This window comes from Leishmania martiniquensis, chromosome 3, assembly GCF_017916325.1.
Source record: "Leishmania martiniquensis isolate LSCM1 chromosome 3, whole genome shotgun sequence".
Classification (NCBI taxonomy): domain Eukaryota; phylum Euglenozoa; class Kinetoplastea; order Trypanosomatida; family Trypanosomatidae; genus Leishmania; species Leishmania martiniquensis.
The window spans coordinates 342,371-369,808 of record NC_090138.1 but is presented as its reverse complement, the minus strand read 5'-3'; the positions used below and the strand labels follow the sequence as shown (position 1 = coordinate 369,808).

General features: G+C 61.8%; 7 protein-coding genes across 7 annotated transcripts; all 7 read left to right on the top strand.

The window, feature by feature from the left end:
• Window positions 1-6,040: 6,040 nt before the first annotated feature.
• Window positions 6,041-7,012, top strand: LSCM1_08132 (uncharacterized protein; the record flags this gene model as incomplete). Its single annotated transcript, XM_067325472.1, has 1 exon — window positions 6,041-7,012. One exon carries the CDS (start codon window positions 6,041-6,043, stop codon window positions 7,010-7,012), a length of 972 nt encoding a protein of 323 aa, XP_067181577.1.
• Window positions 7,013-7,583: 571 nt separating this feature from the next.
• Window positions 7,584-9,680, top strand: LSCM1_08131 (uncharacterized protein; the record flags this gene model as incomplete). The annotated part of the gene is made up of 1 exon (XM_067325471.1): window positions 7,584-9,680. The coding sequence occupies one exon, from the start codon at window positions 7,584-7,586 to the stop codon at window positions 9,678-9,680; it is 2,097 nt and encodes a 698-aa protein (XP_067181576.1).
• Window positions 9,681-11,222: 1,542 nt separating this feature from the next.
• LSCM1_08130 (uncharacterized protein) lies at window positions 11,223-11,879 on the top strand (the record flags this gene model as incomplete). Its single annotated transcript, XM_067325470.1, has 1 exon — window positions 11,223-11,879. One exon carries the CDS (start codon window positions 11,223-11,225, stop codon window positions 11,877-11,879), a length of 657 nt encoding a protein of 218 aa, XP_067181575.1.
• Window positions 11,880-12,542: 663 nt separating this feature from the next.
• LSCM1_08129 (uncharacterized protein) lies at window positions 12,543-13,334 on the top strand (the record flags this gene model as incomplete). Its single annotated transcript, XM_067325469.1, has 1 exon — window positions 12,543-13,334. One exon carries the CDS (start codon window positions 12,543-12,545, stop codon window positions 13,332-13,334), a length of 792 nt encoding a protein of 263 aa, XP_067181574.1.
• Window positions 13,335-14,378: 1,044 nt separating this feature from the next.
• On the top strand, window positions 14,379-15,497 carry LSCM1_08128 (uncharacterized protein; the record flags this gene model as incomplete). Its single annotated transcript, XM_067325468.1, has 1 exon — window positions 14,379-15,497. The coding sequence occupies one exon, from the start codon at window positions 14,379-14,381 to the stop codon at window positions 15,495-15,497; it is 1,119 nt and encodes a 372-aa protein (XP_067181573.1).
• Window positions 15,498-17,628: 2,131 nt separating this feature from the next.
• On the top strand, window positions 17,629-19,869 carry LSCM1_08127 (uncharacterized protein; the record flags this gene model as incomplete). Its single annotated transcript, XM_067325467.1, has 1 exon — window positions 17,629-19,869. One exon carries the CDS (start codon window positions 17,629-17,631, stop codon window positions 19,867-19,869), a length of 2,241 nt encoding a protein of 746 aa, XP_067181572.1.
• Window positions 19,870-20,543: 674 nt separating this feature from the next.
• Window positions 20,544-26,588, top strand: LSCM1_08126 (uncharacterized protein; the record flags this gene model as incomplete). Its single annotated transcript, XM_067325466.1, has 1 exon — window positions 20,544-26,588. One exon carries the CDS (start codon window positions 20,544-20,546, stop codon window positions 26,586-26,588), a length of 6,045 nt encoding a protein of 2,014 aa, XP_067181571.1.
• Between the last annotated feature and the right edge of the window lie 850 nt (window positions 26,589-27,438).

Below are 27,438 nucleotides of genomic sequence, written 5' to 3'. Positions count from 1 at the left end.
GAGAGTTCTCTGTGGCTGTTGGTAAGGCTCTCCAGGCCTCTTGCGCCACCAAGTCCCCCTTTCCCTCTCACAAATCTTGCGTGTGGGGTCGTTCTTGAGGCTGACGTAGTCACACCTACGGCGTCTGCGAGCTTGCGGGACCACTGTTACGCGCTTAATTGTCAGTGCGGCAGCCATGTACTGCGCCAGGTGAGCTTCATGGCTACCCTTGCTAGTGGAGGCGTGTAAACCGGCACTGGCGGTTTACCGCGTGTTGATCTCGTGTGCTGATCTGAGCGTCTTCGTCGTGCTCGAGGCTTTCGCCTTTACCATCAAAATTCGCCAACGTCCTTTCAGTCGATGACTGCCGCAGCGTTCGAAAGAGATGGCTGTATGCATGCTTTTCGTTGCGGTGGTAGGGTATCGTGTGCCGAGGTGGCGCGGCAGCACCATCCCACGTGAAATCCTTGGCCTGCCCATTGAGCTTTCGGCAACGCAGCTTTGTCACACCACTGCCTCTGCCGTGACCTCTACAAGCGCTAGAAGAGGTGTTGGAGGAGCTCCCCTCTCAGTGAACACTTTCAGCAGCTGGAGCGGTTTGTGTAGGGAGGAAGATGACAGAGATGCACACAACAGGGTCGTGTCAGGCGTGACGGAAAGCGAGCAAGTGTACAGGCAAGGTGCGCATCTGCTTGCCATGGTGTGGCCATGACGATCTCGGGTTGTGTGCTGTGTTGGTCCTCCAGCTTAAAGTGTATGGCCCTGCGCTTGAATACCACGTACTCGTCTTTCATCCACGTATCTGGGCGCGTTTTTTGCGTCTGTGTACGACTGCGTATGAGCCAAAGTAAAACGAAAAGGGCATGTGTCGTGGACCCCTCTCCGCCACTCGCATCCATTGGCACACAAACACAAACTCAGACATACATTCGGCCACGACTCTCAGCGGTTCAGGCTTGGCAGCAAAGAAAGGACAAGGGGGGGAGGGGGGGAGGAGGTCCATGGGCACTGTGTGGGTGTTTGGCCTCAGAGAGCCCCTACTCCTTTCTCATGCGCACACGCACAGCATTCTCCTCCTCCCCCCTCCTCGTCCTTTTGTTGGATAGCGGAGCTCACAGAAGACGGAAGCGGCCAAGTCTTACTTGCGTTTTGCTCGCGTACCTTTCGCCGCTACTCGCGGCGGTCACGGCGCCCCTCTTTCGCATGCTCTGTAGAGCGATGAACTCTCCATGTAGGCACTTTTCTCTCTTCTCTGTGCTGTCAATGACACGTGGATCGTGCGCGGGGAAGGGGGCCACGGTCTAGCCTAATAGTAGTGCTAGCTGCGGGTGGTAGTAGCACCTGCACAAACGCATATATATACTCACGTCTTTCGGCAGATGCACAGAGCTCTCTGCGTCAGGGCTTCTGGCTTTGTTGTTGTGGGCGTACCTTCTAATTGGCCCTAGTGGCACGAACGCACATCTGAGATGGCGGACAGCGTGCCAGCCGAGGCGCCGCTCCGCGCCCCTGGTGAGCGGTTTCACTGCCGCGTGGATGTTGAGGATATTTCGATCAGCGTCGAGGGTGAGGCGACCTCGTCGACGATTGGACTCTTCTGGGAGGAGATGAGGGTGGCGTGCAACTTCAACGGCGTCACGCAGCGCACCCGTTGGATTGCGCTGCCGGACGCCATCGAGGAGGCCAAGAAAGAGCTGCAGAAAGCGGTGCCGCTGAGCTGCGGCCCACTGACTCTGCCGTACAGTGCCTTCAACAACCTCTCCTACGAGGTGGAGTTCGCTGCCGAAGAGGCGATGCCGACGGGTCGCGCGGCTGAAGGTCCTACAGGCGCCGCGCCTGTGCGGACCGTCAAACCGAAGCGCTTCCACATGATGGTGTTCGAGGTGGAGGCGCAGAACAAACACCGCCTGTACTCCTCCTCCGGCGGCCGAGCAGGCGACCAGGCGCCGGCCAGCGGCAACATAGAGGCCATCTCCGCCTCGCTCAACAAGGGCGCTGCAAAGGTGCCTGCCTGGACTCGCAGCGTCTTTACCAAACTCAGCAGCAAAAGCTACAACGTGCGCCGTGGCTCAAAGACGCAGAACGAGGCAGTGCCCATGAAGCTGTCACGTTGCGCGGGATCCACCGACTCTCCCTCTTGTGCGCCCAATGTGTGTAGCGATGTTGGCGTACGCAAAGGGACGTACGTGACTGTTGTGAAGCACATTGATGCCAGCGAAGGGTACAACAGTTCTGGAGGACGTAAGCGCTTCTGCTTGTTAGTAACGCCAGGGTCTCGGTGCGCGCCAGAGACTGGCACCGGCACTCCCGTCAGCATCACTTTCACCCTTGCGGCACACTACAGACAGGTGAAGAGCGTACCGCGCAACTTTTACAACTTCGCTATTGTTGCAGACCAGTTTGTGCTCGACTTCACCGACGCGGCGAAGGAGCTGCCGCCGGATCCGAAGGACGAGCGGCAGCAGCCACAGCCGATCGTTGGGTACGCGTTCAGCTACACGGCCAACACGTTCTTGAGCCCGAGTGCACTGGAGGCTGCCTCGCCAGCGGTGCCCGTGGCCGCTGTAGTGCCCTCTAACTCACAGGATGGCGAGGCAGCGCTGCGGGTCATCGATTTCGACCGACTGCATGCAGTGGACGATGAGCGCAAGCGAACAGCAGAGGACTACAAGACGCTGCCCACGTCGTGTTGCATCATCTCCGGATCGACCGGCAGCCAGCCAGTTAACAAACCACGGCTGGGCAACCGCATAGTGTGCGTGTCGCGCTTCAAAACCTCGTCGGACGGGCTCTGCAAGCCGTCCTTTAAGTGCCAGTTTGTGGTGTCGCTGGTGCGCTACTGCAGCACCAGCGGTGATCCTACCCGTGAGGCGGGGCCGCCCATCGACCTCGCCGCGCTTCTCAATGAGGAGGCGCTGCCGCAGCGCATTCGTGCCGTTAAATTTAGCCTCGGTGAGGTAATGTATCTCCGCCTCCGTCGCTTCTGCTTCGCGGAGCCAGAGCGACTCCGCGCACCGCTGCTGATGCCGTACGACTATGATAACAGTGGTGTGGAACTGGCCACTACCCCCCATCTGGTGGAACCACAGACAACCGTGCAAGAGCAGTCGCAGTCGCTGAGACACGAAACGCAGGCCGAAGACCCCAGTGCACTGCATGCTAGTGAACATACGACAGGAGCTGCAAGCCAGCAGACGGATGCCTCGTCGGACCGTCCAGCCTCCAGCTCAGCACCACCATCTCCGTAGGAACAGCGAAGCAGCAGCGATTGCCCTGTAGCCGACTTGCAGGAACCAAAGAACCCGTTCCTAACACTCGAGTCACAAGTACCGTTGACAGCCGAGTTTGGTGTCGGTGATACCGGCCTGTCCGCGCATGCACCTGCGCAGCCCTTCTACGCGACTGTTAACTTGGGTAGCAGCAGCTTTGAAACGCGCGACGGCACCCCTCCAGCGGTCGAGATTACGCCGGCAGAGTCGAACCCCTTCTTCTTGATGCGACCTCATAATGCTTCGGACTTGCCGGCATCCCACCCGTCAACCAGCGCTGCCCCCACGGCCGCTTTAGAGCGCGACCTGTATGACTTCGGCAGCGTTGACGCGAGAGATGGCGATGACGACGCCGCGAACTCAGCGCCAGCCTTCGAGCTCACACCATTTTAGTTCCAACCGGAAGGCGTGTCTCTCTTTCTGCTGCAGTGGTGTTCTCGTGAGTGTTCCATTTGCAGAGATGACACAGGCTGCGCGGCAAGCTGGGTGTATGGGAGAAGCTGGCAACTTGAGAGATCGTGCGTAGGAAGAGCGAGAAAGGGAGGGGGGCTCAAGCACAGATATGCACCTGGGCCTGGGCGCATTCGACTGATGTACCGGTTCTGCGCATGCGGGTGTATTTTCGTGCACGCTGTCGTGCGCTCGCTGCATCGTTACTTCCTACTCTTCCCCATCTCGCTCTCTCTTGCACGGCCACCACTTTTTTTTTCGCTGTCCTTGGGTGTGTGGTAGGCCATGGGGGCACGCGTGTTCTGCGGCCGTGGGAACTGCCGTTCTCGTTCAAGCCGGCCATTGTGGTCCTGTAGATGAGCACTGGTGACTGGAACACATTTGCCGCGCGTCTCGTGTGACACCTCTCCCTCCTCCCACCCATTCTGCCCTTAGCGCACGACGCGCAGCAGAAGAAAGAAGGCGGAGGGGGAGCGAATGTCACCGCGTCTCCCTTTTTCTTCTCATTCGCTGTTTACTAGTTGCTGCTGCCGCTGCTGTTACGGAGGGGAAAAGGCGAAAGGAGTCGAAGGGGCGGGGGGCAGTGGCTGCGTCGTTAGCGGGCCATTCACCCTCGCGCGTATGCGCAATAGCAGTGGAATGGGTGTGGCGGCATTGGGCTTGGTCTGTCTCGGGACACATCGTACGAGTGCGCACACAGCTGCGTAACGCGCAGAGCATCGAGCTCGTGCTCTCTCTTCCACAATGACGGCTGGCTTTAACCCTGCCGGCACGGTGTCGCGTATTGTAGGAGAGTGCCACCCCCCCACACACACACACACCGCAGGAAGAGGCCGTTTCGCATCCGATCGTATGCGTATGAGCGGTGTGTCGCGTCGCCAATGATGAAAGGCACTTTTTTCCCGTGTTTCTCTGGGGGCCGGAGAGACACCACACTAAGCGATTGTCAGCAAAATGAAATCAGTCATAGGGTGTGCATGTAAGTGGTCAGTGCTCAGCCACACCAACTCTTCGAACGAACTGTGGCGACAGCCTCACAGGGAGCACCGAAGTGGGCATATGCGGGCACTGCTGCCGAATAAACTTACTGCTGAGAATCTCTCTGTGCGCTGCACAGTGAGTGTGGCCAATTCTTGCAGCTCTCCTCCCTCACCTCTGTCGCCATCTTCGCTTGCGAAGATCGATCGGCGGCGCCGGGGTCATCAGGCAAGCCTATCGTCAAGCAGCCCTACTGCGTTTCTCGTCTCTCCCTCTCCGATCATCGGGCTCTGCCCCCATACGTTGGCGGAGTCGTTCACTGTCGCGTTACGGAAGTGTCTCGCTTGAGGTGGCATGCAATGGTGAAGAGGGTGTCTAAGCCTCGGCAGTTGGTGGGTATGGAGGAGGGGGAGAGCGTCGGGGAACGTGAAGCGAATCCCTCGTCGCGTAGGGCGTTGAGTGCGCTCGGCTGTGTTGGCGCGTCTGTATGGAGCAGCGCTAGGCCTCGAGGAAAGGAATAGCAGCAACGAAACGACGGCGCGTACGGTGTCGAGCAGCTGCGCGGTGGGGATGAGAGGGCATTTGCAGTCGTTGTGAAGCGAAGCGGTTGGCGCCGAGGCAACATGACAGGGACGTAAGCGGCCGACTGAAGTAGCGACGTGGCCAGTGTTTCTCTTCAGCGCGAAAGCGCTCACAGATGTAGCAGGGGGCGCACCCCGATAATCATTTCTTTATTGGAAGCTCCACCCTCCCCTCCCAGGCACATACACACACACACACGCCACGTCCACCATCACCACTACCCCCTCCTGCCTGTGGGCTCTGCGTGCACGTGAAGGTCTACCAAGACCACGTTGCAGAAAGCAATGTAAAAGCGCACTTTCTTTTAGAGCGAAGCGAAGTGTCGCCGTTTGTGTGTGTGTGTGTGTATGTGCCGTCCTTACGGGGACAAGACCTCGAAAAGGAAGCCGGAGAAGTGCGCTTCTGCACTTCCCACTCCTCCCCCTCTCTCTTCCCGAGTGCGGGAACCGCTGAACATGCGTTTAAGCGTGCTGCGCATGCATCTGCCGCTCTATCCCCCCCCTCCCATCCTTACCTGCTCCTCGACTGACGCTATCGCTTAGCTCTGTGCACCCTTCGCTACATTCACCAACGTGTCGACTGGAAAGCGACTGGCGGTTGACAGCAGAGGTGGGGCGTGCACCACAGCCCCGTAAGCCGAACCTGGCGTGCATCGCCGAACCCCTCTCTTTGGGCGGAGCCTAGCGGCAGACAGGCACAATACCGATTGCACCAACGCAATCGTAGCGCTGCTGCTCGCACTCAACTAGTCTTCCCCCCCCCCCCACCTCACAAGGCCCTGCATGTTCAAGGGATTGCTGCATCCTGTTGTGGAGAGTCGAGCAGCACGACGGCTCGCCACCATCGCCAACAGCGCTCGCCGTGGTGGCCGACAACAGTCACGCGAAACGGTGCGGCAATCGACTCGGCTGCTGGAAAAATTGCAGAAACGCCAAGGGTGTGGTGGTGCACGAACTGCACAGCAGCGCGCGCAGCACAGTAGCCTCACCAACCCGCTGTTCTCGACCGAGTCGTGGGCAGCGGCGCAGGCAGAGGCGCTTGCGGAAGAGGACGCGAACCGGCGCGCTGCGGATCCGGTGCGCAAGTGGAGGGATGAGGCGGAAGAGTGGCAACGGCAACAGGGAGCGGTGGATGGGGCACACATCGGCCCCGGGCCCGCACGGCCCGCTTCGCCACCGCACTATGGCGCAGTCAATGCAGACACCGGCAACAGTGCTGTGCAAGAATGCTTTGATGCTCTTGTGCACCGCGCTCTGCTCCGCTACGGCCCGCCGCTGCCAGTGGAAGTGGCCATGAACAACAATGTGGTCTCTGGCGTCCCCTTTGCATCCGGAGCACGCCGCATCTACCCCGACACTGACGTTGCCACTGACAAAGGCGCGGATGACTCTAGTGCTGCGTACTATGATGAGGTGGCGCTAAAGATGCATGAGCTCATGGCCATTCTCCGCAGAGAGGAGCCACACTTCAGCGTACGGCACGACTGCGACGGGGTTCCTCTTTCCCTGATGGTGAAGAATTGCTGCTACCTGCGCTCCTTCGGCGGAAAGGTGCAGTACATGCGCTTTGTGCGACGCCTGCGCGCGGGTGAGATGCAGTCGCGCGGCAAGGGCCAAGTGGGAGGGGCGCGAGACACAGATGAAGCAAACGCGGCGGTGTTGTCGATTGGCAAGTACAAGATGCGGGAGCTGCCTTCGCAAGATGGTGTCCGTCAAGGCCCTCAGCCATGGCGGTACACCTATCGGATGATGTGAACGGAGCGCCTGGGGTGAGGGCTGTGTGCCATGGTGCGCCTTGGGCATGAAGGGAACCATGGAGAGGCAGAGCTGCACGGCCTCGGCCATTCGTCCCCCCTCTTATACGTATTTACGTCCTCTTGCGCGGCAACGTCTTGACATTAGTCAGAGCGGTGACACCGGTGCACCTCCCCACGCCACCTCACACACACACACACCGCCATCTTCTGCACTCACTGCACTTCAGCGCGTGTTGGTGATGAGTTTATGCTATCTAAGCCCCTCTCCCTTCCCTGAGGACCACTGTGCAGCCGCATTCGCTTCTCCTCTGCTTCCTTCCTAAAAACAAGAACGCGCACCGGCACCCAAGCTGCCACCACCCGCTCGATGACCGCCGAAAGTCCTCTCCCAGCACGCACATCCACGTAGTCCCACTTCTTTCTCCATCTCCTCGCTCTTTCTATCTCGATGTGCTCGGCTCAATCAGTTGCGGTGCCGATGAGGTGCAGTGACCCGCGCATCATCCGCACATTAACCGTTCGCACACACTGCTTCTATCGTACACGGCCACGCGTGTGCCTGCACTGCCATGACGTCCGTTCTCGCCATCATTAACGCGCGGCGTGTGTGGCGTGGTGCGTCGGCGTTGCAGCCAGCGGTGGCATCCTCGTGCCCCCCAGAGGTGAACGCGCTGCTGGTGGAGGGCGGCCGCATCTGTTTCATCGGCAGCTCTGCAGAAGCATTACAGCGCTACGAAGCGCTGGTGGCAGCGCAGCCCACTGGTAAGGCAGCAGCGGCGCATTATCCGGTGGAGGGCGGTCGCCCGCGCTCTGCATCTCACCGTATCATCGACTGCAAGCATCGCTGCGCCGTGTACCCCGGATTCATTGATTCTCACGTGCATTTCCTTGATGGTGGTCGCTTGCTGCTTGCCCCTCAGCTTGGCTTTGCCACAAGCAAGGCGCAGTTCATTGCAATCATTCGAGACTTCGTGGAGTGTCGGTACAACCGCGAGGAGGGCGGTTGGGTGTACGGCGTTGGCTGGAGCGAGGCAATGCTGGGCTGCTCACCAACGCGCGATTGGCTGGATGAAGTGAGCACAGAGATTCATCTTGCCATGTACAGCAAAGACATGCACTCCGCCGTCATGAACACAGCCGCACTGCGGAGCTGCCACATCATCGCCGGCGCTGACGATGGCGAGCCGCTAATCACTTTCGTTGAGGGGGGCGTAATCGAACTGAACGAAAATGGAGAACCGAACGGCATCCTCCGCGACAATGCGATTCAGCTGGCGAAGCGGTACGCGCCTGCCACCGACACGCCCGCAAGCCAGCGCCGTGCACTCGAGGCCGCCTCCGAGCATCTTCTCTCCCTCGGTTTCACCTCCGTCTTCTCGATGGTATCGATGATATACACAGACAACGTGAGCGAGATCGCCTTTCTCGCGCAGATGGAGCGCGAGGGCGCGATGCGAGTGCGCGTGCGATATGGCGTGCCGGTGAACGACGTGGAGCGCTTCATAGACAAGCTCTACCGCGTAATGGCGGCCGATGCGGCGCGGTCGAGCCGCAGTGACGCCTTTACACTGCCCTACCGCTTCACCATGACGCCGCCGGCAGCTGGCGGCGGCTATCTCTTGCTGGGCGCGGTGAAGCTGTTTGCGGACGGATCGCTGAGCTCGCGCACAGCGGCGATGAACCGGCCCTTCGGCTATGACGTGATGACTGAGGGCGATATTGACAGCAGCATGGACGACGCGGCAATCAGCGCGCTCCTGGCGGAGCGATCGGGCAAGCGGTGTCAGTGCGGGCTGCTGACAATGTCACGGCCGGAGCTGCAGAATGCGATCCGCCTTGTGCACTCACACAACCTGCAGTGCGTAGTGCACGCGATCGGCGACCGCGCTGTTGCGACGGTAAACCGAGCGCTTTGTGCATCGGGGGAGTGGCTGCGCAGGCGTGAGGTGGGAGCAGGAGTGGAGGCGGCGGCCGTGGCGCGCTTCTGTGCGGACCCGCGTTCGCGCGTGGAGCACTGCCAGCACATGTCCAACGTGGCGAAGGAAACGCAGCGCATGGCGCAGTACGGCATCATTGCATCCATGCAGCCCTGCCACCTTCTGTTCGACGGCGACTGCGTGGACGAGCTGCTGGGGCAGCATCGAAAGGATAAGTCTTACATGTGGGGAACGTTGCTGGCGGCGAGCATACACGTAGATCTGGGATCGGACTGGCCGGTGGCGCCGGCGGAAGTCAACGACGGGCTGCGTGGCGCCGTTACGCGCGTGCCAGACGTAATGATGGTGCTGGCAGCGGAAGAGGCGCAACACCAAAGCAAGTATCAGGTGCAGCAGTCGGCTGCCATTACGGCCGCCGGCGCGGCGACAGCGCAGCGGCGCTACCACGACACCTGGAATGCAGCCGAGTGCATCTCAATGGACGCAGCGCTGCGCACCTATACGTACGAGGGGGCGCACGGCATGTTCATGGAGGAATACCTCGGCACTCTGGAAGTGGGCAAATACGCCGACATCACGGTGTGGACGGCGGACTGGTTGGACGATACAGGGATGGAGCAGATGGTGGGCATCGAAGGCTCCAACGCGCGGTGGTGGCCGCGTCACGCGGAGCCGCGCGTTGCCTACACAGTGGTTGGCGGTGTCGTCGAATTTGAAAGATCGGATTGATTCAAAAGCACCGCCATCTGTCCATCCGAAACAGATGCCACACAGCCGAGATTTGAAAAGAGGGCCATGCGGGGCGCAGAGGGGGTGGCGCTTTTCTTCATACCACTCCCCCCCTCCGACGGCGAGGGATCCCCCAGCCCGTAGCATCTCAGAACCCGGCACTGCGTCTACGGGGAAGCCGAGCCGAGTTTCCCTCCCCTGTGCACTGCGGCAATGAACGAGAGAGAGAGGACACACCGAAAGTGTTAGCGAACACTTTTCTGGTGGGGGCCTCTGCTGCTGTTCGCCTCCTCGTCTGGCGGTGGCAAGCGAACGCATCCCTTTCCCTATCGGTCCTCGTCCTCTACTGGTCACCGCTTTTCCCCCGCTACTCCTCCGACCTACGCTCACGCCACGGCATGTACGTGGGCTGCTTGGCCCACGTGTCCCTCAGTGCCGCCTCATTTTACCCTTTATTTTGGCACTGGTGCGCTCTCTCTCTCTCACTGCCACTCCCCCCTCAGTCGCCTCTGCTGCTGTGCTACTGCTGTGCAGTGACGCTGAGACGATGGCGAGCGCTCGCTGAGCGCACTGCTTTTCTCAGACTCGAAGCCGCTATTGATCATCCGCTTGCTTTTCGATGGCATCTCTTGCAGTATTCGCTCACTTGAACTTCCTGCATGTACAGCCACGCACACCCTCGACGCCATCACGCCGCGGGTAGACGCGCTGCCGTGTGTGAGCGTGCTGACTGATGAGCGAGTTGGTGAGCTCATCGCTGTCTTCGTAATTATCGCACTTTTTTCGCTTCACGTATCGTTTCGTCCACTGGCGGATTCGGTGCGGATTTGCACCCGCTGTCACTTTACAGTGACGTGCCGCCATTCGCTTCTCTGCCTGCGCGACGGTCATTTCTTGCCTCGTGCCCTCCGCTCCCCCCTCCCTCAGACCGCACACGCACACACACACCGCCTCGTTTCCGGCGCGGGTGAAGGAGCCGGCAAGCTCATCTGGTCTCTGATGGTGTGATGGGCCTCATAGAGACGCCGACGGGGGGTGGCTTATGGTGGGCGTCGTTGCGGGGCACTCGCGGGGTGTCCAACGTGTTACACACACTCCTCTGCTCCCAAGTCATGCAGAAGCGCGCCAGGCATCCAGGGGCGACGATGCAGCTGGTAGCGTACTGCCCCGTCCCGTCCCCTCCCCACCCCACCCCCGGCTCTACGACGGAGGGACACTTAGCAAGACAACTCCCTCGTAGCCGCTGGGTGAAGTGGGGCAGTGGTGCCATCCTCCAGGGGGCGGGCGCACCCGTGCCTTCCATCTCAGCCTACTCCCCGCTCGCCTCCCTCCCTTGATGGGACTCTTTGACTCTTCCTCACTTTTACCGTTGGCAAACGCTGTTCGCCACTCACTCGCCTCCACCTCCGCGACCCCTCTCCTCACGGTCCCTTTCACCAGTCCTCTGCCTGCCGGTGCACCTCTGTGGGAGTCACTCGGCCGCCCCGCACTCCCGGATAAGCAATAGAGGCTAGACTCACGTACTGAACGTGAGGTGACCACATGGCGACGGTCGACTCGGGGCGGCAGCGCAACCCCGGCGTCCAGCAGGATGACGGCGTGAACAAACTAAGCGAGTACTGGTCGCAGTTCAAGTACCGAGCGCTTAGCCTCGTGTCTGATGAGCCGCCGCCTGGCACGGCGCTCCTAACGGAGATGCCGCCGGAGCAGGGGTACATGGAGGGGCTTTCTGAGATGACAGACCTCACCTACACGCAGCGCATCACCGGGTTCATGATGATGATGGGCATGGGCATCCTCTTCGTCCTGCTGGGCATGATGATGTGGATGCGACCGACGAAATTCAGCTTCTTCGTGACATGTGGGAACATCTTCTGCATGTGCTCCACCATGTTCCTCGCCGGGTGCGCACAACAGCTGCGCTCCATGTTCGAGGCGAACCGATTGAAAGCGGCGTGTTTGTACTTCACCTCGATTGCTTTGACGCTGCTGAGCGCACTGTGGCTCAAGTCCAAGCTGCTCTCCCTACTGTTTGCGGCAGTGCAGCTCGCGTGCGTACTGTGGTACGCGCTGAGCTTTCTTCCCTACGCGCGTCAGACGCTGAAGATTGCCTTCTCCTACGCTTCAATGATCTTAGGCCCGGTGGTGAACGTCATCGCAAAGGGCATCAGCAGCTGTATCGGAGCCATTCTCGGGTGAAGTGCTGCTGGAAGGTGTGGCAGAGAGGGAGGGAAGGCGAGGCGACGCCAGTAGAGACGGCGCCAACCCACTGGCGCGTAGCCGTCAGTAGCCCCTCCTCCACGGCACAGGAGCCACTGAAGGACACGCATATGCCGCGCCTGATACGACTTCTCTTCACACCCATTCTGCACCACTGACCGTCAGCCGCCACGCCGCTATTAAAACGCTCGCGTGCGCCTTTGCAGAATGGGACCCCGAGCACACGTGGCTCGCTCTCCCCTCATTGTCGACGACCCGGCTGCCACCTCGATTCACCTTTTTTTTCCTGTATGTCCTGGTTGCCTCTGTTCTTATGCTTCACGTGCTGTGCAACTCCACTGGGCGAAGATGAGGCGCGTCGCGCAGGTTCGAGTCCGCGCGCGTATATATGCATATATGTATGGGGGGCCTCCTGGCATACGCACATGCACAATAGTGCTCTGTCGACACCACGTACCTATGCTGCTTCCTGGCCACCTGGAGGCTTGGCCACCAGCCTGCGCGTCTATGTTCTCCCTCCCTCCGTCCGCTCCTCCGTGCTCTACTCCCCTTCCCCCCTGTGGCACTCATTCACCCACAGGCCATCAAGGGCTCCCACTGGCGTACGCCCTCCTCCTTGCCTGAGCAGCACCTCTTACGCAGATGCTGCGGTGGTCGGCGAGGCTCCTTAGCAGCAAAGCAGCGGCCAGTGCCCTTTCTTTGCCCGTCTACAGCACCACAGAGAGCGGCCCGGCAACCCATACAACGTGGCGAATGTATTTCAAAGACGACTCAACAGGTGCAATCGTGTCGCCTTGGCATGACGTACCTCTCCACCCGGGCGCAACGGCCGATCCTCTGCTCCTGACGTGCGTGACGGAAATTCCGAAGGGGACACGCGCCAAGTTGGAGATGTGCAAAGAGGAGCCGGACAACCCCATTAAGCACGACACCCACAAAGGCAAAGAGGGGCCGGCGCTGCGGTACTTCTCCTACGGCGACATTCCGTTCAACTACGGCTTCCTGCCCCGTACCTGGGAGAACCCATTGCACATCGATCCGCACACCAAGTGCATCGGTGACGGCGACCCCGTCGATGCTGTGCACCTTGGTGCATCGCATCGCGTCGGTGCCTACGGGCCAGTGCGCGTCCTCGGCGTGCTGGGGCTGATTGACGAGGGTGAGACCGACTGGAAGATCATCGTTGAGTCTGTGTCAGCGACGGGGGGCGAGGGCTACGGATCATTGTCGCAGGTCCCGCTGGAATTGCGGGCGGTCATCATCGACTGGTTCGAGAGCTATAAGGTTCCGGACGGCAAGAGGCGGAATGAGTTTGCTTTCGACAAGGAGATCAAAGGCGCCGAGATGGCTCTCAGCATTATCGCCCAGTGCGCCTCGCAGTACGACGCTTTGATGACGGGGAAGTGCGCCAACCCGGGCTACTGGCTGCGGTAGGCGCCGGCTCACCTTTCCTTCTCCCTATCGACGCGGGAGATGAGAGGGACATCGGTCATTGATAGGGAGCGTAATGATGGGGAGGGGGGTCACAGGTGCTGCGACGCACTCGATGGAGATCTGCGGAGCGGGCTGAAAGTGGAGCAGAGGGGATTGGCCACATTGCCAGCATGGAGGGAGGGGGAGCAGCTCTCTCGGATGCCATGTACGAGGCTGCAGATGCTGTCCCCTGCCCCCTTACACGCACACACACGCACGTATCACCATCTATTTACGATGAGCGCTGCCCGCCTGAGCCCTCTCGCGTACGGCGCTGAAGGTGAAAGACGCGAGTCGGCTCACGGCACGGGTGGTGCCACAAAACAGTACCGCCACCTCTTTCCCGTGCCTTCACACATCGCCGCCGCCCGTCTACCACCCCCCGACCCCTCCCCCTCTCTCCTCCCGAAGTCGTGCCTTCGGGCACTGATCAGATATCGAAGTACCTTTTCTCTTACAAAGCCCAACTACCCACGCGCAAGCGAACATCCTCCTTCAGGGGCGCAGACTGCCTCTCCCCGTGCGGCGACGGACCACCAAGACCACTTTCTCGCCTTCCGCCTCTCAGTCCACCCATTTTCAGGTCGCTCTGTCGTGCGGCGAGGCAGAGTGCTTTTCTTTGTGCGACAGATGTTGCCATAACGACGCCGGTGCGCGGATGGCGCTCTCTTCCTTGACGCACATCCTCTCCCCCCTCCCTCCCCCCTTTTCCTTTCTCTCCCTCTCTCGTTTGCTGCAGTGAGTCGTAGGCCACTGTACAGTGCTGCGGCCCGTTAGCCCTCCCCTTCTTCACCCCAAGCCCTCTCTTCCACTAACGCGCCGAGCGCCCTCCCCCGGTGCGCGAGCGCGGGCAAGCGACTGTGTCCTGCCGTCGCTTGCGCACAACGCACGGCTCCTGCTGTTTCTCGTCCTTCACGCTGCGTAGGTTCGAGTCCCTCTGTGGGGCGCGCACACGCCTCAGTTGTCGATTTCAGAAAAAGCGGCAGAGGTGAAAGCACTGCAACGATGAGCAACTTGACGAGGGCCAACACAGCGATTCCAGGCAAGCTGGACACGACTGAGGCGGATAAGAGAACTCCCAAGTCCATCATCATCTACCGCGGCGAGGTCGGTGTTCACGTGCGCTCGCTGATGCACGAGTGGCGCAACGTCTTTCTGCCATGGAGCAGTAAGAAGCTGCATGGCAAGAACAAGTCGCTGAAGGATTTCCTCGCGGTGGCCGCTACCTTCAGCGCCTCGCACCTGCAGCTGTTCACCGCCCCCTCGCAGGGGACGTCGCTGCGCATCATGCGCTTCTTCAACGGCCCCACGCTGTCCTTTCGTGTGTTGAGCTTCACACTTCACAAGGAAATCGTCGCGAAGCAGCGCCGCCCCTTTTCGGTCGACCGTGCAGCGTGGGAGGTGGCGCCGATTGTGGTGCTGAACAACTTCACGCACCCCGATTTGGAGCGCCGCGCGGAGGTACCGCTGCTGGCGGCCACGTTCAAGGCGCTGTTCCCCTCCATTAACGTGCAGACGATTCACAACAACGAAATTCAGCGCGTCTGCCTCGTACACTACGACCACGTCGAACACGTTGTGGAAGTGCGACATTATTACGTGAACGCGCGCACCGTCGGTGTCACGAAGACGGTGAAGAAGCTCTTAGAGAATCGCCGCCCGACGAAATTGGGCTCGCTAGAGAGCATCGACGAGTTGATCGACCGCGAAGATGCCTGGTCGGACACAGATGGGGAGGGAGAAGAGGTGCCACTTGTGCAGCCCTTCCGCCAACATCGAGAGCAGTGCCGCGTCAAGTTGCAGGAAATCGGCCCGCGCATGACACTGCAGCTGATCAAAGTGGAGAACGGCTTTGCTGGCGGTGAGGTCATTTACCACCGGATCGAGAAGAAGACGCTGCGTGAGGTTCAAGTCAACGCGTCGAAGGTGCGTGCACGCAAGACGGAGAAGGCGAAGCGACGAGCGGTGCAGGATGAGAATGTGCAGCGAAAGCGTCAGCAGCGCGACGAGAGGCTCGAGCGCAAGCGCCAACGTCGCGAGGCAGTCGCTGAGTCTCAGCAGGCGAACCCGTTCGAGGTGGCGGGCAGGGACGGCGGCATGCACACTGCCGGGGACGGGGAATGAAGGGGCGCATGCGGATAGGATGGGTGGCGGCTCGGCATCCTCTCCTCCCCCATCTATCTCCGTCATCTCTTCTACACACACGTGCACATGCACAGGCACGCAACCGCCCAACACGGGGCCTCCGCCCCTCACCGCTTTTACTCCTGTCGCACCCATCGTCGATTTTTTCCCTTCGATTGCCCTCCCCTCCGCCGGTGCAGTGCACACACTCTGCCGAGGGTTGTACGTGTGCTGTTGCCCACCCACACATATGCACGCAGGGATGTTTGCGTGCTTCGCGTTCCTCACTCTCTCCCTTGACTCAACGGTGTGCCCGCACTCGAGGGATGTGGGCAGAGACTCATGGGTGTGCGAGCGGGAGGAGGTCGGCGGTATTGGCTGATTCAGATGGCGTCTGTGGTGACCACAGCGGCACTTGTAAGCGCGTGAGCGACGCGTGTCGAGGCCCGGTAACCGCAAAGAAATGCCTGCAATGGACGAAAGAATGCAATGGTGATGAGGGAGGAGAGGGGTGTGGACGAGGATGGCGTCAAGGGGGAGGGGGCGCGTGCTGACTTTTTCTCGCTATCAGTCCAGCAAACGCACGCGCCGTCTCTCCTCCTCTGTCCCTCTCCCTCTCTCTCCAGCCCTTTTTCCTGCGATAACCGGCTAAGCTCCACGCATGTGCGTGTGACGCTCTCTCTCTTTCCCCTGTCGCGTACCGTTCCGAGGCATCTCTCTAACCCGACTCGCTAAAAGATGCGGATACACAGGCACACATTAAATGCGTAGAAGCCACAGGCCAGGGATGGGAGTGGAAGGCTCGGCGGGCGCGTGATGCGCTCGAAAGGGGCCGCTTCGTGTTTCACTCGTTTACCCTACTCCTGCACGCCTTAGTGTGCATGTTGGTCGGGAGGAGAGAGAGGGTAACGCTGACACTCTGGACTCCGCTCCCTCTTCGCTGGCGTACCGACGGGATGTGTGCACCCCTCTCGGCTCCGTGGCATAGTTGGCAAGCCTCAATGGTCCTTCGCGCCCTCCCCGTCACTGTCTCGCTCAACCGCCTTGCCTTTCCCCGTCTCCCCTTCACGTTCGTGAGCTCGCGCAAAAACGCCACGCGCTGCTGACCGACACGTACTCATCGCTGCTGGAGTAGCATCACACACACACACACAGAGAAAGAGAGACTATGGTGAAGACGTGCATTGGACAGTGCATGCTAATGAACCCCTTCCCCCCTGCGCCTCACGCCCACAGTTGAGTAGTCGCGAGCTCACCAGGGAAGTGTCTAAGCCTCTATTGGGCGCTTTTCTGCTTATGAGTGTGTGCATACGCGCCCCTCGGAGACGTGATGGTGTGGGGAGAGCAGTCATAGAGGTGAGGAGGAGAGGCGACCGCATCTCCTCTTCGTTCGTCAGGGAATGTGCTCTTCTCATACATCGCAGTCATGCTCTCTGTTGCCATGTTGTTGGTAAGAACAGCCCTACCGACCTCGCGGCCCCCTCCCTCTCTCTCTTCCGGTCCCGTGTGCGTGCGCTCAGAAGAACTCCCGCCAATTCGGGACCCTCCTCGTGCCCCCACCCCGGTGAAACAGGGAGGGCTGGACGGAGCGGTGGCACCGCACGACGCATCCCTGCGCAAGCAGGACGTATACACGCACATCGACAGGCTTTCCCTGAAAGGACGCGCTGTATTCCTGCCCGCTGCGAACCCGCTGGAAGCGGCATGGCCGCGCTGACACCGCCGACAGACGTCGGATCGGTTGGAGATGAATAGGTCAACTCCCGACTGTCTTCCGTGTGCTCTCTCTCATCATCATTATCACTCCTCTCTCCGCATCGCTTCTCCTCACCATCACCCCCGCCTCACACACCAATGCAGAAACGGAGGTGTCGTGAGATCGTGCACGTCCCCGTCCGATACAAACTCAGACGCGCGCACATCCCGACTCACCAGCGCTCCTGAGAAGGTGACGAGCACACCCGCGCCCGTTTGTGCGACGGGTGGGCACTTCTTTGCAGAGGTGCCTGCAGAGTTTGGCACTCGCACGATAAGCAGTTGCATACTTGCCAACTCAGCCGCGATTGCATCCGTGCCAGCGCGCCAACTCCCTCTGAGGGATCTCTTCGATCTGCCTTAAGTGTCTGTGGGGATGTTGGCTGACGTAGTAAAGTATGGGCGGTGGCTCTGGGACGCTGTGCTGCTCCCGTACGTCATCACCTCCATGTCGAGCCTTGCCTCGGATGGCTGGGAGGCTGTCACGCACCTGAAGGAGAGCTTCGTCGTCCTTTTTCACTTCCTGTGTGGCTGCAGCCACCGCACCTTTCCGCTATCGCGCTCAGCCATGGAGGCGCGACGCTCTGCAGCAGGAGCAAATGGGGCGGCCTCCGCCGAATCGGCGCTGGCGAGTGGTCGCATGAGACAACGGTGCTACGGCAGCGTTAGCGAGGGGGAAGGGAACGACGCTGACAACGAGGCGGACGTGAAGCGAGGGCGGCACGCAAACTTCTCCGTGGTCGCTGTAGCAGCAACAAAAGACGTGGCCTCATCAGGCCAGTGCGTTGACGAGGACGCGGTCACGCGCGACGGCGTCGATGGCGGGTCACCCCTCATTCAGCGTCGCCTGCTGCTTGGCAAAAAGGGTGAAGTGGAGGAGTGGATGTCGGCCGTCCGCAGTCGCCTTCTCGTCCCGCCGCATCACCCTCTGTGCACCTCCCGCAGTCTTCACCAGCTCGTGAGCATCGTGGTCGGGCCCATCCAGCAGCCGACGGTCTCGACAATGCCGACGCGGCACCCGGAGCCGCAGTGGCCGCCACATTTTTTGCGCACAAACAGCAGTGGCGGCGGTGGTATCAGTGGCGCGACCTCACTGGTAGACGCGTCGACGGATGACAACAGCAGCTCCAACTCAAGCGCGGCACCTCACACGCTGCGCAACCGCACGAACACGCCCGCGACGGCCGCCGCGCGGTACCGTCAGGCCTCCTCAGTCGTCTACAAGCGCGTGAGCAGCCGTAACCTCGATTTCTCGAGCTCTCGGGTCTCGCCGCACCTCATCGCGAGCATCACGGCCCATCACGTGCTGAGCTACCCGGCGACGCGGCAGAAAGTACTGGTGATGGACCTCGACGAGACTCTGTGTCACGTCTCCACCACCACGGCGAACATGGCCGGCCCGCCGACGTTCTCGGAGGTCATCCCGACCGCCTCTGGGGCGGAGCTCTTCCACGTGTGGGAGCGGCCGTACGCCCGCCTCTTTCTCTCCACCGCCGCGAAGCTCTTTAACCTCGTCCTGTTCACATCCGCCTCGAAGCCGTACGCTGACACAATCCTGCAGCGCATCGACCCCGACCATCTCTTGAAGTACCGCTACTACAGGCAGGACTGCCGCCTTGTCCCGAGAGGACTGCTGCGCAAGATGTGCGAGGCCGCAAGCATGCGTGGACTGCCGTTGGTGTCGAGTGGGGGGGTAGGCAGGAGCAGTGTGGGGCGTGGCAGCAGTGACCGTGACCGCGGCGACGGCAGTGGCACCGGTGACGGTAGCGTTACCGGTGGTGGTGTCTACGGCGTCAGCGGTAGCAACCACGGGCCGTTGGGTGGTCTCTCCTCGGCCGCCGGCGTTGCCGGTCGCACCAGCGGTTCTGCGACGAATAGCGATGATAACGGCGACAGGAGCAGTGGGGGTGTCGGAGGATCCGCGCGCTGTTGGGGCGACGCGCTTTCCCCTGAGACCAGGGAGTCACCGCGGGGCGGCGACGGTGCTGCAGCCAACGACGACGTCTCGATGGCGTCGGCGTCTGTGGAGGTCGCCGCCCTCGGTGGCCATAACACAGGCCTCCCCCCTATCGAGAAGACCGTGATGAACGAGCACGCCAAGGTGCTGGTGAAGGACCTGCGGCTGCTCAAGGTGCCACCCGAGCTGCTTGTCATGATCGACAACTCAGAGGAGTGCACGCTGGTGAATCCAGAGAACGCGCTGGTCATTCCGCCGTACATCCCTTCGCTGTCGAGGATTACCCTGCCGGCGCGCGAGACGACGCGGCGACGTGGCAGCCGCGGTCGTGACGAACGCGTGAGCGTTGGCGGTGCCGCGGCAGCGCCGACGCGTAGATCCAAGTCCGGCGATGAGGCTGCGGGAGATGCATCAGAGGGACGCGCTGCAAGCGACGCGCCGGCGAAGGACGACGACGGCGCCGCTCGCGTGCGACCCGCAGAGGTCGACGACATCGCATGCGGTACCCCGGACGACTCCGTGATGGGCGACGACATCGCTGCCAACGACGCCCCTGAGGACGACGAGGATGAAGTGCTGCTTGCTCTGCTCCCACTGTTGGAGTGCCTGCTGGTGGTACCTGATGTGCGGTCTATCTTGCGGCACGGCAGGCTCTATTAGGCGTGCGCCCGCGCTTCATTAGTGAGCGAAACCGCCCGTGCTTTCTGCACGGATGTCTGTCGCGCACGCACCGTCTGTCATGTTGTCTCCCCCTGAGTGGGAGTATGTGTTGCGCGCGCCGTTTGCTGGCCTCAACTTCTTCCTCTGAACCCTTTTTCAATCTGAATCTCGACGGATGGGCTCCCGCTGCAGTCCCGCTCCCGTGAGCCATGGCGCTCAGGCCCCCACCCTTACCTTTGCCGATCATCTGCACCTCCCGCCTCCCTCTCTCCCTCCCTCTCCCTCTCCCTCTCCTCCTCTGCCGACGTCACTGTCCACGTGGTCTGCTGCTGCTGATGACGCTCGGCGGCTGCTGCGTCAAGCGGCCGTGCACAAGTGCATACGCGAGGAAATTTTCTCAGCAAGACGTGAGGCACGGCGCTCCCTCTACGCGCCACCACCTAAGGCACAGTCAGCCCATTACTTGACAGAAGAGGTGACAACGGCGCGGACTTTACGGTACTCACTGGTGTCACGCCCCCCTCCCTTCATCGCCTGTCGTGCAGCCCGCTGCGCTGTTCTCCTCAGAGACAAACATAAGAGAACACCGCAGGCGTCCTTTTTCGGAGCTCCTGTGGAGGGCGCGCCGACAGGTGAGGGTGGGAAGCGGGTGCCCCTTTCAGCGGCCGTGGATAATGTCCTCCCGAATTTATGCGCGGCTCCCTCCGCGCCCCTCGCTGTCGGGGTCGTCGAGCCTAGTGCGCTACGTGTGGCACGTGCCCCGCGGAGCCGTCACAGCCACGGGCGATGCCTTCGTTGGCGCCGTCGCAGCAGCAGCAACAGTGGCGACAGCGGCTTATCGTGCGCCGCTCTGTACCCCTACGCGGGTGTACACACATGCTGGCGCGCTGAGTGCTTCGGGCGTGGGGTTGGCGGCGTCCAAGAAGAAGAGGCAAGCCGTGCGACAGCCCGCCTCCACCACTGGTAATGGCGCACCGGCAGCGACGGAGAGGAAGTCGGCGAAGCGGCAGGCGCCCCGGCGACAGGCGGAGGAAGCGCCCCCTGCACCTGCTCCAGTGGAGCGTGTCGTACATCTCGGCAATGCTGTGCAAGAGTGTGCGACGCTACGGTGTCGGTGTCGCTGGCAGCGGTGCCACGTAGCCACCGCTGGTACGGTCTCCTCGGCAGCGAGTGGGACAGCGTCGGAACGGAGCACGACGGCAGGTACCGTTGTAAGCGCGAGCCTTGGGGGTAGCGCAGCCTCCGTAGGGGTGGGTAGCGCACTCCCGGCGGAGGTGAGCGTGGCTGAGCGCACGCAGCTGCTGTCTGCCCTCGTGAGCGAACCAAGCACGTACCCGCAGCTGTACACCATGTTCTACCCGCGGGGGCAAGCGAACGTTGGCGGCGGTCTTGAGGGAAGCCTCAACCCCTCACCCGCAGCGGTGGCGTCGACGCGTTGGCGTATAGAAGGCACATCGCCTTTGGTACGCAGCGAAGCAGCGGCGATGGGGTTCCTCACGCTACTGCAGCTCCACCAACAGGCATTGCGTCAGTCGAGCGATTTCGCCGAGCTTCGTGACGCGGCGTGGTCAGCATACCTGTCAGCACTGCAGGCTCGACTGGAAGCGGATATGGGACAGCTGGCGTGGCAAGACCGCACGTCCGTGGTGCTGGTCTTGCGAACACTTGTGGACGTGCATCGAGGGCAGCTTGACGGTGGAAAGCCCATCACCTCCAGCCAGCGCCTCACGAAGGAGCAGCAGGCTCGAAGCCGCGAAGAGATCGCCCTCAGCAAGCGCGTGCTCGAGGTCCTCACACGGCTGGTATCACTCACGCGCGCGCTTGTCCAGCGGCTCGATGTGGCAGCAAAGAGTAAGTTGGGCAAGCTGACAAAGCCGTTGTCAGTCGGCAGTGCTCATGGCGAAGCAACCGCCTTGCTCCTGACGGCTGCTGTCAGCGCAGTTGCCGTTGAGTCTGCTGCTGCGCTGTCCCACTTTACGTCGGTGACGGCATCTAGAGTCTCCCCCGTTGATGCGGCCCTCGTGTCTGAGTGGACAGCGTGGCGCGACGATGCGCGTTGCCGACTCATGTCGCACCTTCAGACTCTCGAGGCATCGGTCTATGGCAGCGACCCGGAGGAAGTGGCGGCGGTGTTTGCGGATGTGCTTGGCTGCCTGCGGTGGATCGAGGAGCTCGGCGTTGTCCTCCCGATGGCTATGGGAAGTGCAGTCGAGGAGGTTTGTCAGCGAATCCTGCTGCAGGCGTGTCGATGCGCGGAGACCTCGAAGGGTGCGGACCTCTTTGAGTGTATCTGCTCGCCAGTGGTGGCAGCGGAGCTGCGCCGGCTTTCACCAGAGCGCACGACTTACGCGCAGGTCATCACGGACGTTTGCACCATCGCCGCTGCGTATCTTCGGCAGCGACCGCAGCGCGTGCAACCGTTGGTGGAGCGTCTGGAGAAGGCGCACCGTGATGCGGCAGTAAAAGCGGGTGCCCTGCGGGCAACACCTGTGCGCCCGTCACTCCACAGCCCTCTGACAGAGCTTGTGTATGGGATGCTGTGCGCTGGCTTCCCGCCCGAGTCGGTGCTCACTAGCAGTCTCTGCGTCTCGCTGCCACCACGCGATGCACTCGACGTGGTGAGGGCAGTGAATCGCTTCTCCGCATCGTGCGCTACCGCACCCCTTCCAGCTCGCACGCGCGCGGTGCTCGTGGATCAGGTGGCAGGGATGCTGGCGCAATGCAGCAAGGACAGCCACCGCGTTGTACGCAGCTACACGGACGAGCTCGACGAGGAAGAAGGCGTGGCGCCGGAGAAGACAGGGGTGGCGGCAGCTGCTGGTGCAGCGGGCAAGGCCAGCGTAATTGAACGCACCACTGCCAGGCCTGTAACCTTGATGCAGCGCTTGGCGGCGGGCGCGGCGGCGCTGCCCAGTGCTTCTGTCATACTTTCTGCGACCACGATGCTGGGTCCGCGGTCGCAGGCGGTGGCAGCGGCGCGGCAGCGCCGCGCACTCAGCAGCAGCAGCAGGCGGGGAAAGCGGCGAACTACCTTGGACGCCGACAGCGGCAGTGAGGCACTGAGTGCCAACAGTGACGGCTGTGCTGTGGCCGCCACGGCAGTACTCACACCAGCGCTTTATCGGCGGCAGGTGAATCATCTCCTCTTTGTCGGACTAGAGGCGCTCATCGAGTGTCTTCTCCGTGGCGACGCCGCCGCTGTCGAGATGCTGGCGCATGCGGTGCTGCCGCTACTGCAGCGCGAAGGTCGGGAGGCGGCGCTGGCGGATGCGCTCGAGGTCATCTGGGAGGGCTTTCGCTCTCGGCTGACGGAGATGGGCTGTGATGACGTGAACGACCTCGACAGTGGCAATTCGCGCAGCCCCGCCTCGGCAGCCACCGCTCCAGTGCGGGGTGGTCGGCCCCCTAAACTCCCCGTAGCCCTCTCGGAGGGCGTTGAGAAGGCCCTGGCGCTGTTGCCAGCGCTTTTTCTGCCGCGCCTCACTGAGTCGGCGGTGAAGCTGCTGGGGTCAGGCCCGCTGTGCCCTGGCTCCGGGGGCGATGGCGGTGTGAGCAAGGCGAGCAAGCCATTCAGTCACAGCACCGTCGAGAACCGTCCTCAGTCGTCTGCCGCCGCCGCGCCGCCAATGTCCGTGGAGGAGCTCACTGAGGTGGCGCTGCGGCTGAGCACCGCAGCCATTCTGTGCGGCATGCCAGCGGATACAGTCGCTCAGCTGACGGCCTTACATAATACTCTGAACAAGTCGCAGGGCATGATCGCGGGTGCCGGAGCTGTCGACGGCGGGCGGGAGGACGTAGCAGCCGCCGTCGCGCGGGTGTTCGCGGTTGTGGAGCGGCTGGAGCGACTGCTATCGCAGCTGTCGCGGCAGTCGCGCGGCTTGGCCCGGCACCCGCACTCTGCTCACGCACGCAACAGTGGCCTCGCTGTATATCAGCTACTGGCCGTCTACATCGCTTCCACAGCCACCGTCGCAAACATCATGACGCAGTCGAGTAGATCCTCCCCTGCGCCCTTCAGCATGACACAGCAACGGTATCGACACTACCTGCTGACGGTGGTGCATCTGCTGTACCGTCTGCGCACCGAGTACACAGTGGCGGTGGAGCCGGCGGCGCTGCGCCTGTTCCGCGTGGAAGTATTCGACCCTGCGCTGACGGCTATCATGTGCACCTCATGCGCGCCGTCAGGAACACCCGGCCGTGCGCATGCAGCGGCTTCCCTGCAGATGCCACTCACAACTCTGACCGAGGTGATGGTGGTCATGTGCGTCTCAGACAGCGTCCAGCACGTCTCTCCTGCCTTGGTGCGCGGCGTCGTGGCGGCGGTAAAGCAGCACCTCAAGGCGCGGGCCACAGCCACGCAGACCCCCGAGGAGGTGCCCAGCGCGGCGTCAACTGCACATGTCGCCGACGTAACAGACACGGCGACTGGTGTGTTGGCGACGCAGTTGCTTTGTGCGGCTGCCACTCTGTGCCTCCGCGCTGACGACGCCCTAACGTCGATGCTGCTGCAGCTGCTAGACTTGCTGAGTCCGCTGCTTAGCACATCGCAGACCATGACAGTGCTGCAGCGCTTGCACGAGACTGGTGCGCCGCTGCCGGCACCGCCGGTGCGGCGGCTCATCGAGCGCCTTGTTGCAGCTCTGCACCACGACGTGCACGCCGTGACGGAGTCTGGCCACCGCGCACCAACGACACCACGCTGCGCAACGACGGTGGCGCAGCGCATCACAATCCTGCACACCCTCAGTGCCGTACAGAGGACCGCAGAAGCGGCCGTCGAGGACGGCGAGGCGGCGACTCTTCTGCAGCTGCTGCGCACCGTACCGTACGGGCCATTGCTCCACTCCTTCCTGCAGCCGCGGGAGCTAGCGCAGCGCCGCTACACAGTGGGCGAGTGTGGCGCGCTTGTCGAGGTCGTCGCGCACCTCACCACTGACGAATCTCACGTGCTCAAGGCCAGCGGCCTACAGCGCAACCCGACCAGAGGCGTTGACATAGCGGCAGTGGAGGCAAAGGCTACGGGCTTGGACGAGGCATCGCAGCAGCAGCAGCAGCCACAGAGAGGGGCAAAGGCGGTGCCAGCGGCCTCTCCGGCGTCGCACTGGACGTCTTCCGAGGCGGAGGCGATGCAGTTACTGCCGCGAACCCTCGCTGTCTATGTACTGCAGGCGGTTCAGCTCCCTTACAGCGTTCACGATATTCCGCTGTTGCTCCGCGGCTACGCGGCGCTGCCAGGAGAGAGTCAACTACAGCAGCAGGTGTTGCGCAGCTTCATCTCGCGCACGATGCGAGCTGCCCCGGCGCTGACGCCGGAAGAGATCGTTCAGTGCGTCGAGGCCTACTGCGCGGCTGGCGTATACCATCAGCAGCTCTACGGCGTGCTGCTCGGTAGAGTCGCTGACATGGGGCGTAAGTTCTCGCTGGAGCTTTCGGTGCGCCTGCTGCGGTGCGGCACGCAGGCCGGAAATGCGAGTGTGCGCACTGTGTGCGTGACGGCGGTGCAGCCGATATTCTCGGCGCAGGTGCGCGGGATGCTGCAGAACGACCCGCACATGCTCGTGTCGGTCGCCTCGACTGCCTTGGCCATCCTCCACTGCCTGCGGGACTGCTTTCCGCACGACGACATCGGTGCGGCTGTACTTGCCAACGCTGCGCGCTACCATCACAATGCGAGCCTGCCAGTGGTGAAGGCCGCCTTGGAGTTGGCGGAACGACGCGGCTCGACGGACTACGATGCGGTGCACGTCCTTGCCCGGCACTGTACGGAGCAGGTGCTGCCCACCTGCTCCCCAGCGGAGTTGGCAAACGTGTCGTACCTGCTCGTTGCTTGCGGGCTGCGCACGGCGGCGGTGATGGAGGCAACGTACAGGCGGCTGAGCGAGGTGGTGCACACAATGCAAGCACACAGCCTCACCCGACTGGCTCAAGGGCTGCTGCGCGCCTCTGTGGAGGTCGATACGACGGCCATGGGGAAGGTGTGCGAGCGTATTGCTGAACTGGCAGAGGATAGAGCCGTAGAGGTCCATGACGATGCGGCTGCCGCTGTCCCTCTCACAATGCGGCAGTTGTGCGTGCTACTTCAGCTGCTGCGCAGCGTCGCCGGTCGTGTCATGGTCACCGTCATGGCAACGGTGGGCGCTCTTCTCTCATACGCGCAGCAAGCTGTGGTGGTGCAGGAGCAGGGCAATCGAAGGCCAAAGGTGGTGCTGGACAGCGTGGCGGACAGATTTTCCACGGATGGCCAGCTCTCGTACCAACCACCACGGCTCCTAGCAGGGATGACCCTCCACGAGGTCGAAACGGTCCTCCGCTGCTGCATCGATCTCTCGAGCAGACCGAAGCAGTTCCAGCGGCTCACCCACAGCCTGGCCGACTACACGTCGTACGTAATCGCGCAGGACTCTTCATCGCTCTCCATGCCTCGAGGGGGCAGCGATGGCCGCCCGTTCAACGACGCGCTGTTGTTGTCCCCCTCCGCTGCGCTGGCGTGGCAAACGGACTTAATCCTCTTGGTCGACCTCAGCAGTCTCTTCATCCGCCTTGGCGAGGCCGCTCACCCGGTCGTTCATCAGCTTTTCGAGCGGCAGTACGATCGCCGCGGTGCTCTGCTGCAGCGCGCCCTGCTCGTCAAGACAACGAAACAGTCGCTGGAGGCTGTCGGACGTGACGTGCACCCGGCGCTGTACAAACTGGTTGTCGATGGAGAGCTACTGTAACGCGGCGGCGGCGGCAGTTTTCACCCGCTCCCCTTCTCCCTCTCGGCTGCCAGCATCATGCGTGTCGTTCACAAAGGCAGAGCGATAGAATAGAGGCAGTGCTAGTCCGTCCGCCCACCGCCCAGTCAGGCATGTCGCCTTCTTCTCTGCTTCCTCGTTGTTCGTAAGCGATGTGCGATGTGTTCGTCGGTGTCAAAGAGGGGATGGCAGTTGGCGTGCGCCTGCCCCTCAGCCTCTTTTAACGTAACCCGGGAGCTGAGAGATGACCGTTCGTGCGCGTGGGTGGGCACAGAAAGCGCTGGCGGCATCTCCTTCGCCTCATCTCCCTCCCTCTCTCGTGCTCTCAGGCGTCCTCTTCAACAGGCACATGAACGTCGTCATCAGCCATCGCACACGCGCACGAAAGCGCACATGGATGCCGGTGCTTGCTCTACAGACTCCGTGAGCGGTGCGGTGTGGCGCCCCTCTTCGTGCAGTGAGGCGAAAACGCAGCCGCCCTCTCTCTCTCTCTAAAGGTGACGTGCGGCCTCGCCTCCTCCCGAGCATCCATGAGCCCTCCTCCTGCCCCCATCGTACCCCTTTGCCCTCAAGTCTGTGCTCGCCTGAGGTGATCGGCCGTGGCAGACGACGCAGCGGCGGCGGCAGTGACAAACATCGCGAAGAGCAGCGCTCTAAGAAAGACCCGCGGAGCGCTTGTCACGCCCTGCGCAACATCTGCCCGGCCACCCTCCCACCGCACTCACAGCCACTACGCCCCCCACACACACATACATACACATATAAGCTGCTGCTGCTCCTCCGGCCCGCATACGCCTGCCGTTACCTATAGAAGCATCGACCTGCACGTCTT